The following is an 11,338-nucleotide window of genomic DNA, read 5'->3' as shown; positions in this document are numbered from 1 at the left end:
GTACAGCGGTATAGCTGTGTCTCTCGGGGTGTGAAAAATCCACACCTCTTGAAAAATGTATCTATACCAACCTAACCCTGGCTGTAGCCAGCACCAGTTCAATGGAAAAAAATCTTCTGTTGAGTGCTAACAGCTCTTGGGGAGGAGGATTTCAAAGCTAGTGCAGCTGTAGTGTTTTAGTGTAGACAAGGCCTAAGTGAGAGTTATATGGCAGAGGCGCAAGCGGGTGGCTGGGGGTAGCAGTGATGGGGGGTGATATCTCTAAAGGCCAGGGACTGGGTGGTGCTGCAGATGTGGGTTCAGGGTGGCATATAGGTATGTACACCCTTACCTGCACCTTCCTATGTAGGGAGATGCAGGTGTACCTGAGGGGCATGGTAGTCCAAGGGTGGGTTTAGAAGGGGGCATTCAGAGGACTGTGTAGCAAAGATGGGGGAGGGAGGGGGGAATTGAGAGCCTACACGGTGCTGTGCAAAGGGGGCTGAATAAGGGGGTATGGGGGACATGGCAGTGTATGAGGGCCACAGTACAATTGTGGCTAGGACTCCAGCTGGGGATACATCTGAAGCAGGGGCGTGTGTGGGCCCAGAAGGAGCTGTATATGATGGGAGTGTGGTGAACCTTGGAGTGACTTGAGTCAGGTCTGTGGCCCAGGAGGGACTGGTTACGAGCCCCCTTGGCCCCTGGGTGTGTATCTAGGGGACTTCAGGGGACCCACCTAGGGCCAGACCTGCACAGTGCACAAGGCTGAGGAAGGCTGCTATAGGAGGGTAGAGGGGTGTGTGGTGGGGCACTTGGGCAAATGGAGGCCGTAGCCGCAGACCGGCGGCCATTTTGAGAGGACAATACACTCCGCACGGGCACGGCACAGCCCATTGCGCCCGGCCGGGCGGGGGGCGCGCACGCAGGGCTGGGAGATGCCCGTGCGCGCGCACGCTCCTTCTCTCAGCCGTGTTATGTAACGGATCAGCGCGCTCCCGGTGGCCGGACCCAATGGGGCCCGGGCTGGGGGGCGGCGCGGGCGCGCGCACGCAAGGTAAGGCGCGGCCCCGCGGCAGTGCGTGCGCGCTCACCCAAGCCTCCCCCTCTCTCTCTCTTCGCCTCGCTCGGTCTTTCTCCCCCCTTTGTGAAGCGCTCGGAGCGGCCCGGACCCTACTGACTTGCCATGGCCGACGAAAAGCCCAAGGTGAGGGAGAAACCCCCGAACGGGGGTAAGGAGAGGTCAGGCCCGGCCCCGGCCTGGCGGGGGAGCAGCCCTGACTCTGCCGCGCCGGCTCTGCGCGCCATTTTCCTCCCCCCTCCGACCAGGCCTGGCCGTCTTCGTGCTCCGCTTTCCGGCCCCCGCAGGGCCGCCCGCCCCGGCCCCGCTGTCTCCCCTGGTGGAGGACCTGGCTCCGTGCCAGGGGGATCCCTGGGGGCCGCAGCGGGGCGAACCGGAGCTGTGCTTCCTCCCCTGCCCCAGGGAGGCAGGCCCAAGCGCGGCTGCGGCCCCCGCCTCCCCGAGGGGCTGGATCCCCCGCCCATGTGGGCCCGGGCCTTGCTCTGCAGGGGGAGACGGGCTGCAGCATCCCGCACCTACCCTGAGCTGAGGCAGTTCCCAGCCCTCCCCCTCTGAGAGGGGGGCAGCTCAGCCCAGCCTTGGCGTTGCCCAGGCCTCCCCTGGGAAGGAGGGACCCTGAAACAGCGCGGCGGTCCCAGCTCTTCTGGGCCTGGGGAGGCTGATCAACACCCCCCCAACCGCGCCTCACTCTTTTGTGCCTCCTGCTGCCCAGCGCCCCTTGCCCTGGGCGGGTCTCAGGAGGCTCTGAGCGGCCTGGCAGGGGGGGATGAGAGCAGCATGGAGCAGCCTGTGAGTCCCTGCTGCTGCGTTTTCATTTTAAATGGAGTTTGAAGGCGCCAAAAGCCTCTCCCATTTAAAGGACCCATCCTCCTTCTCCTCCAGAGCTCTGACTGTAACTCTCCCTAGGCAGCAGGCTGTGGTTATCTCCCCCCACCCCCCCTTTTGCTGGAGAATCTGTCACACGCAGACCTGGCCCCCTGTTTATACCTTGTTTCTTCTGAAATCTTATGCGAGGCTGGAATTGGGAGGACTTGGCCCAATAGGGTGGCATGGGGTGAAGCTGGAACACAGCCCCCTGTGCTCAGTGTCTTTGGTATTACTTTTTTATTAAACGCAAAGGCCTCAAAGAGCTGTCTGATGCTTAGTTTGAACTGACTCCTGTTGTGTTATTGCATTGGGTAGCTTTTTATCATTGGCATTAGAGAGCGCCCTCCCCCATCCCACCCCCAAATTATTTGGAAATGAGGCATACGTTTTTAATGGTGAGAGTAATTAACCATTGGAACAAATTACCAGGGGTCATGGTGGAATCTCCATCATTGACAATTTTTAAATTGAGTTTGGGTTTGTTTTTTTCTAAAAGATAAGCTCTAGGAATTATTTTGGAGAAATTCTATGGCTTGTGGAGGCTGAACTAGATCATAATGGATCCCTCTGGCCTTTGGAATCTATCAATGTATGAAAATAAAAACCCTAAAGTAGTTTTTGCTTTATTTGTGTATAATATGTTTTTATTGAAGCGGAAGGTTTAAATTGTTTCTACTTGTTTAAAAAAGAATAGAACTGCCAGTTTCAGGACTTAATCACTTTAAAGGACTCTCATGGAAGTCTAACAAGATGCAAGGTCTGAACTTGTTTCCTTTTGAGAGCTGTGGTACTGAAGTTAAATTTAAACTTTCCTGTAATCTGTAAATGGCAGAAATAGCTTTACTGGTTTAGTTGAAATACAGTGAGAGAGAGATTTTATAGGATATTTGAGATTATAATCCTAAATGTAAATTTAGTTTTCTTTAAAAGGATAAAATGTACTGTTGTATATGAACACATGACAACAATATTCTTATTTCTTATTTCTTTAGCTTTGAAGAATTTTTGTAGTTAAACAGCTAGTATGTGTCTGTCTTCCTTTCAAGTTTATCTTCCATCACCATTGTTTGTACTAATGAATTTCAGTAGACCTAGAAAGAATTTGTTAATTTCAATACTGTTGGGTTTTTGCTTTTCCAAATTAGGAAGAGTTTCACACTAGGAAAATTGAAAGACTAACGTTATTTCATAATTCAAAGTGTGATGCTTGTAGAGTACTTTTGCTCCTCTGTAATGGCCTGTTGCCACATGGTAAAATGTTAACTTATTTCATACTTTTTAAATCATACCTCTCCTTTCTTTCTTTTCTCCTCAACAGGAAGGAGTGAAGACTGAAAACAATGACCACATTAATCTGAAGGTGGCAGGGCAAGATGGGTCTGTGGTGCAGTTTAAGATTAAGAGGCACACGCCACTTAGTAAACTAATGAAAGCTTATTGTGAACGACAGGTGAGGTGCTTGTGTGAACACTAAAGGAAGTAATGTCCATAAGAGGGGTCATCTTCATTAAGGTGGATGAGGACAGTAAATGTCTTATCACAGTATTGCATATTTAACAAAACATATCACGTTGCCGAATATGTATTGCTTCAAGGGTCTGTTGCTAAATAGACTGGAAGAAAGTTTTCAAGAAATAGATAAAGTTAAATTATCTTTTCAGAGTAGCAGCTGTGTTAGTCTGTATTCGCAAAAAGAAAAGGAGTACTAGTGGCACCTTAGAGACTAACCAATTTATCTGAGCATAGGCTTTTGTGAGCTACAGCTCACTTCATCGGATGGATCCAATGAAGTGAGCTGTAGCTCACGAAAGCTTATGCTCAGATAAATTGGTTCGTCTCTAAGGTGCCACTAGTACTCCTTTTCTTTTTGTTAAATTATCTTTATCTCCTTTACAGCCCCCTCCTGTTGGAAGGCAGCTTTAATGTTGCTATCTTCCAAAACATAGAGAGGGTGTGGAAGAAGGAAGTGTGGCTAGGCAGTTGAACAGTAATAATGGTACTTCTATAACAGTTGTTTGTTTGGTCTTGATCTTATCTCAGACTTCTGATTTATGGCCTTAGTTTTACTGTACTGAGATAGGAAGTGCCAATAGCTGGTCATAGATTTCTTTGAAATGTAAAAGTATATGGGGGTGGGCTGGGAAAGAACAGGTGGACTTCATGATCAGTTTCATTTTCTGGAGTGCAGTGGTTCTCAAACTTTTTTTTTCATGGACCACTTGAAAATTGCTGAGGGTCTCAGCGGACCACTTAATGATCTTTCCAAATGTTGTTTGTACTATTAGCTAACTATTGTAAAGCGCTTTGGATAAAAGCGCTATATAAAAAAAACCTTAATAATAATCAACGTTTTTTGTTCTACAAATAAAAGCACACAACTCATACTTTAATATCAGTAGTCTTACCTTTCTAATGCGATGAATGTGCCCTCTCCCCCGCTGTGGCAACCCCCGAGCTAGGGCTGGGAAAGAGGAGGCGTCTCTCCCTGGCAGCTGCAGCCCCAGAGCTGGGGAAAGTCGCCTCTTTCTCTGGCTGCCACGGCCCTGCACATCCCAAATTCCCCCCACCCCGTCTTCTCCCCCCACTTCTCCTCCCTCCTGCCTACCTGCTATTCCCCCCAAGGCCACCACCTCACCTTACATGTGCATCTTCTCCAGGGTCCAGGTACCTAATTAGTGGAGCCACGCCTGCATGGCTCTACTAATTGGGTGGGTGGCCCTTCATTCTCTCATGTTCGGCCGCCCAGGCACGCACCTTAGAGGGAACTATCCGTAGAACACCTGAATGAAGCTTGTGGACCACTGTTTGAGAACCTCTGCTCTAGTGGATTAGTTGTCTAGTGGATTAAGTAACTCATCTGAGTAAACAAGTAGTCTGTTATCATGCAAACAACTGAGCCTTCGTATAAGTTGTAAATAGATATTGGAAGAAAGGAGTTTTCAAACAGTGGTTGCAGAAATAAGAATGACAGCAGAGAAGCTATTTTTTTGATGAGTTGAATACCCAGAGCTTGAAATATCATCTTATTTTAGGAAATTTACTGACACCTATTTTGTTGCTATAGTTGTGGAAAAAGTTGTCTGAGACACTTGGTCCAGAAGTTTCTCATGGATGTGTTTTTTAAAAGTCTCCCTCTCTAAAAGGCTTGTTTTCAACATTAATCTGTACATGCAAGCTTTAACAATATTGGTATAGTTAAAACACCTTTATACCTCTATAACTCTATGTACATTGTATGTTGTGCCGGTATAACTATTTCAGTAAAAATCAGATTCCTGCCCAAAACAGATACATTGATACAAGCACTGTGTAGGCCAGGCCTAAATCTAGCAATTCGGTCTTTCTCCTTCTGAGATGGGATTATTTCAAGGGATTTATACAATAAGATCAAATGAAAGCTATTGTCTCATTTAAGGACAGGTTTCAGAGTAACAGCCGTGTTAGTCTGTATTCGCAAAAAGAAAAAGAGTACTTGTGGCACCTTAGAGACTAACCAATTTATTTGAGCATGAGCTTTTGTGAGCTACAGCTCACTTATGCATCCGATGAAGTGAGCTGTAGCTCATGAAAGCTCATGCTCAAATAAATTGGTTAGTCTCTAAGGTGCCACAAGTACTCCTTTTCTTTTTGTCTCATTTAAGTTATTCTGCTTTAGTTGTATGATTTCAATGTATAACATATGATCAAAGGTGCTTATAATGTACTTTTCTCCATGTCCGGGTTTGAGCTAATCTTGGGAGCCTCAGGAAACCTAGGTATTATGCAGGAGGAGTTCAGCAGACTTGCTTATTGGTGAGAGTGGATTTGGTTTGAGTGACAACTGCACTTGACAGAATCAGAGACCATTTTGAATGGTGCATCCTTTCACTTAGGAATACTACTGCACTATAAGCACCCTGTTCCAGTATTCAGAGTAGCAGCTGTGTTAATCTGTATCCGCAAAAAGAAAAGGAGTACTTGTGGCACCTTAGAGACTAACATTTATTTGAGCATAAGCTTTCGTGAGCTACAGCATCCGATGAAGTGAGCTGTAGCTCACGAAAGCTTATGGTCAAATAAATTTGTTAGTCTCTAAGGTGCCACAAGTACTCCTTTTCTGTCCCAGTATGTAAGGGAAGGAGTGCCGTCCATACACCTTCCTTACCCCACTAGGTATTATGAGGATAAATTAGTGAATGGTTGAGTTGAATCTTTTTTTCTAGCCCTGCTAATGGCTCATTGTTATCTTAGGTAAGTTATCTGACCTCAGTTTTCCCCATTGTAAAATATGGATATCACCACCTTCATGGTGTGTTGTGAGATATATCAAACTGCTGTAAAGTGTGTTGAGAATTCTGGATGAAAGGTGATACTAATTATGTGTGGAAAGTATCATTCATATCCACATTAGTCAGTATAAAATGCTTGCTGAGTTCATATTTCTTTAATTAAAATTCATGCAAGAAACTCTGGCTTTCCCATAGAAAAAAAATCCATCAGAATCCTAGAAATGTAGGGCTGGAAGGAACTTTAAGAGGTCTTCTAGCCCATCCCTCGCTCTGAGGCAGGATGAGTACTAGGATTTAGGCAATTTTTGCAATGAGCAGAAACCAGATTTTGAATAAAGTAACGTACAAAATCCTGTTAAAATAGGAAATGAGGTAAGCAACTATTTTAAAGGGTTCACAAGTCAAGGGCAATGACTTTCAAACTTGAAGGCCTAAAGACAAATATCCATGTAAATATTTAAGCATCTAAACAGGTGGGCAGATTTTTCATAGGTGCTTTCATAGATCCCACAACTTCCATCTGAAGTCATTGAGGACTGTGAATGCTTTGCACTTCTAAAAATCAGAACTTACGTGCCTAGCTGTAGACTCCCAAGCTTGAAAATTTTGGCTAAGAAACATAAAGTTGAAGCAAAAAACTTCATGCATATTGAGGAGACACAAAAACTAGTCAATGCAGAGGACTAGATACCTTTAAAGAGTAGAAGTAATGTAGTGTATATAATGGTCTTCAGATATAGGTTCAGAAGATCAAGGCTATTGAGGATCATTGTTTCTGGGAAGAATGTATTACTGGAAATTGTTCCAATATATTGAAATGCAGAAAAATCCATCTCTTTGTGAGATTGGAGTTCTCAAATGTATATTTTTCTGTTAAGTCTCACTTGGGACCCATACAAAATTGCCAGGAACCACTACAAAATAACTTAACTTTTTCAGAATGCAACATATAAGATCCACAACATCAGAGAAAGTAGTATGTTCTTTTTCTCTTGAGTGGAGCCTCCAGTTTCCATCTCTTGTTAGTCCTTCCCTTCAAATACACTATTTTAGTAACTAGACTTAGTTTCCTGAAGAGGCTGGCAACATCAGTTGCTTCATCCCAAGGGCTGAGTAAGCTGCCTATATGCAGCACTCTGTCCTTTGACACTGGAGCTTGAACCAAATTCCTTTGTGCAGCAGAGGGTTTTGGAGCCACTTTTCTGTTTGGTCATCACCTTAATAATAATCAATCACCTTAATAATAATCAATAATCACAGGCTTATATCTTAAACTCAGATGAGCTTATGGATGAACAATACCAGAATCTGAAAACTTATTTCAGTCCTTCAAGGTGAGATGTTACCCTAGTGGGGAGATTCCTTCATTGTGAACTATAAATTGGTAAGATGTTGCTAATCTGAATATTCTTGCTAAAATATTTTTCCTGGCAACACAATCCCCCATAACAAGTAATTAATCAAACAGATTTCTTTTTCCTCTCCTATATCTGTTCCGTGGCTAACTGAGGACTTAACTCATCAGGGTTGTCAGTCCAGCACTTTCCACCACATTAACCTCACTTGAAAAACAAATAATCTTGCTGAATGCTCAGGACTCCTACAGGAAAACTAGACAGTATATATTAGATGGAGGACAGAACTGGGAGGCTGAGACAACAGAGCTCTGCCATTGACTGTATCCTTTCCTAACTCACTTGGGCTGTCTGCTCTACATAGACATAATGGACACTGACAGACGGAGTTTTAGGCTATTGTAGGAACACCACTTCCCTAAACAGTGTTAGCTATACCAACAGAAGCCCTCTTCTCTTGTCATAGTTGCATCTTCACAAGGGGTTTTGTCAGCAAAGCTATGTTGCTCAGAGATGTTTGTTTTCACACCCTGACTGACATAGTCATGCTGCTATAAGTTTTAAATGAAGACCAACCCTTAATCTTTCCCTATGTGTAGAATGAGGATAGACCAGCTGAAGAAGGGTGCTGTGAAGTTTAGTTTGTAATGCTCTTCGAAAACAAAGTGCAGAGTTGTGATTACTATTTAGCTAGTTTGTTTTCAGTCTGTCAGCCCACGTGAGAATGAGAAACAGTACTTCGGGGGATGGAAAGGGTCGCCAAATGATTTTAGTGAGAGTGATAATAGAAATTTCTTAATTAAAATTATCTTATCTGGGTAGTCTCCCTCTGAAGGTATATGACTCCCTTAAAACCTAACTTCATTTGCTCTCTGAAATGGTTCATTCTACTGGTTTCTCATCTTGTGTGTGTTCTAAATAGTCAAGGTTCTGTAATTTCATCTCATGAGTCTCTTAAATTCAATAAGGAGGTTAGACTTGATATCAGCATTAGATGCTGGAAGTTTAAATTAATTCCAAAAGTAACCATTCAGGATTAATCAGCTACTTCTTGAGTCACTTCAGACTAACAGATTGATGTGGGCTTTCCATGAGAAGAAGGAAAGGGTTCATAGAATATTGCTGCTTTTAAAGAAAGTGAAATTGAGCTGTGCTGAACATTTGAGCAGGGATATTATTCCCCTTGTGACACTTATCACCCAAAGTGCTACTTCTAACTTTCCTCCAACTGAATTATTTAAAATTCTTGTAAAAAAAAAAATTTTTTTTTTCAGTGGCTTCTGGCCTTCAGGACTTGATTTGGGATTTCTAGTACACTTTATTTAATGCCCAGTTAGTAGGGACAATGATGCATCTTTCAGAAACTAAACACATTGCAATTTGTTATTCAAAACAGGTCATAATCAAAACATAGCTCCAGTTACAAGTCAGAGTGAAGACTGAACAGTTTTTTAACATGTCACTTATTTCTCTTTGCGCCAGGGTTTGTCAATGAGGCAAATCAGATTCCGGTTCGATGGGCAGCCAATCAATGAAACAGATACACCTGCACAGGTAAAAATTATACTTAAAGTTTGCTACAGAAATTAATAGTTGTGTATAACACTACTGCTAAAGAGAAACAGCCATGTAACTCTTGATGCTTAAGTAACAGAACTTGACCATTGGTATAACTTCAGACTTTTACAGTAACTAGTTCTGAACTGTTGGGAATAGAATCACACTGTATTCTGCATCTAGAATATTAATTTTATACCACCACAGCGCCAGATAAGTTGATTTACAGCTTCTACTGATTCTAAGCCCTGTAAGGATATTACTTTATGGGTTCAATGATTGTGGTGGGTTAATAGTCCTGGCAGGTAAGTATTGGTGTTCTCCTTCAAATAATAATTTGTGTTCGTTAGCATATTGACAGGCCTGGCAGGTGATGGTTCTGTATTGTGGAACTGTACGCTGTAATGTGAAAATTATTGTCCAGTATCTCTAGTTTGTTAGTATCTCAGTAATATGAAGTTACCAAATGTTGTGCAGTTGGGCTGGTTGAAGTATGTAAGTTAAAGACAAAAATCAATCCAGTAATGTAGGATGCTGGTTCACTGTGGCAGTAATGGGTGGGGATGCCCAAGAATGTCTTTCTGTAGTGTTCTCTATAGTTGCATACAAGCAGTTGCCCCTGAATTGCATGCTGTTTGAAGTTCACACTTTCAGCATGCCGTTTCATGATAAATAAGGGACTTCACAGTTTTGCCAATGTTGTCATAGGGTGGTTGTCTCCAGACTTTTGCCACTCTAGCTATTTAAATTTAAACTTTTGATTGAACCTGAAATGCTGAGAATTAAAATCATATGCAATTTGTACTCCTCTCTATGCATGCTATGTTAAAGCTAAATCAGTTTATTGAAAACAGCAAACACTGTGGACTTCCGATAGATGCAGAATCTGGCCCTTAGAATTACACTAGAAGTGCTGCAGCGGCTCCGATGTACTGTAGACCTGATCTTAGACTTGATGCCGCGCGCCTTTTTTTGCGGTGTAAACATACCTGTAAGGGCCCCAGAGTGCCAGTTGCGAGACTTGCATTATAGAAAAGACTGCTATAGTAATATGGCCTGCAGTTTAGTACTCTGGTACTTTATTTACTTTACCATATAACATGTCTAGAAACAGTCTCTATCCTCAAATTCTTCGTACTTAGTAACTGGTATCCCATTTTCTTTTTTTGTTACTTATTGGATGTAGGGACTTTGGCCATAATAATTTGCTTTTAGTACTGTAGCTTAAGCCACTTAGATGCTGTGCGTTTGAACAACCACGAAGTGGGACGGAGGTGGTGTTATAAGGGAAATGGGAGGGATGAAGTGGTCTGATGGAGCAGGCAAGAAGATTAAAACATAGTAATGTCTGTGAGGCCCTTAGAGAGGAGTAGATCACTATACTCATGTATCTTACTTTATTTTAAATAGTTATCCACCATTCTTTATATCACTCTTTAAATGTAATGTTCCTATGAAGCAGGGTGAATGCAATACGTTGGGAGTTTGTTCTGATTTTAAGTTGTGGTTAGAGGTAGATGTGAAACTAAGAACATTTCAAATATGTCTAATATTAATCAGCTGAGCTGAAAACAATTCTTTCTTTCTGATGCAGTTGGAAATGGAGGATGAAGATACAATTGATGTGTTCCAGCAGCAGACAGGAGGAGTCTACTAAAAAGAGAACCTGCTACTTTCCTCTCCAGAACTGTGCTCCCACAGATGACACATTCACAATTAGAAAAATGAGACTTGGTTCAGCCACATCCTGACTACTGCAGTATAGTTTTTTCTCTTCTCTCTTTTTCCCTCTTCCTTCTATTGTACATAAAGTAACTGGTGTATGTGCACAGACACAATGCATATTTTTTTTAACTAAATGGCCAATGGTATGTTTTGATCAACATGGAACGGAGATGGGGTGGGAAAAAAAACTGGTTCTGTGAAAATACCCCTTTTCTCCATCGTGGCATGCTCCTTCAACTTTTATCTTTATATTCCAGTAAGTTATTTTGCTCTCACTGTTGACAAACAAAAATATTGCATACTTTGTTTGATTGGATAATTTCAATGTTTTTCTTTTATCATTGTAAAACCAAGGACGATTTTATAACTTTTTTGTACGTAGCTGTTACATGTAGAGCAATCTCTGTCTAAGTAGGGGTAAATTACTCCAAAAAACATTGATCCTAGATAGTTTTCCCTTCAAGTAAAGCATCTTGTTGTTTAAATAAACTTCTTGTTTAAAATAA

At 42.8% G+C, this 11,338-nt stretch overlaps 1 protein-coding gene across 1 annotated transcript; it reads left to right on the top strand.

The window, feature by feature from the left end:
- Positions 1-1,042: 1,042 nt before the first annotated feature.
- Positions 1,043-11,338, top strand: SUMO2 (small ubiquitin like modifier 2). Its single transcript, XM_077833885.1, has 4 exons — positions 1,043-1,186; positions 3,246-3,377; positions 9,033-9,104; positions 10,702-11,338. The coding sequence occupies exons 1-4, from the start codon at positions 1,166-1,168 to the stop codon at positions 10,762-10,764; spliced, it is 288 nt and encodes a 95-aa protein (XP_077690011.1). The 5' UTR covers positions 1,043-1,165; the 3' UTR covers positions 10,765-11,338.

The sequence above is a fragment of the Eretmochelys imbricata genome, chromosome 14, assembly GCF_965152235.1.
Source record: "Eretmochelys imbricata isolate rEreImb1 chromosome 14, rEreImb1.hap1, whole genome shotgun sequence".
Lineage (NCBI taxonomy): Eukaryota > Metazoa > Chordata > Testudines > Cheloniidae > Eretmochelys > Eretmochelys imbricata.
The sequence above is the reverse complement of the archived record's forward strand: the minus strand, read 5'-3'. Positions and strand labels throughout refer to the sequence as shown.

What these genes read in the sequence shown, in the direction of transcription:
- SUMO2 (XM_077833885.1), top strand. Translation starts at nt 1,166, where the DNA reads ATGGCCGACGAAAAGCCCAAG. An exon ending in TGGCCGACGAAAAGCCCAAG is followed by an intron (nt 1,187 to 3,245) that starts GTGAGGGAGAAA and finishes TCTCCTCAACAG; the next exon opens with GAAGGAGTGAAGACTGAAAA. An exon ending in AAGCTTATTGTGAACGACAG is followed by an intron (nt 3,378 to 9,032) that starts GTGAGGTGCTTG and finishes TCTTTGCGCCAG; the next exon opens with GGTTTGTCAATGAGGCAAAT.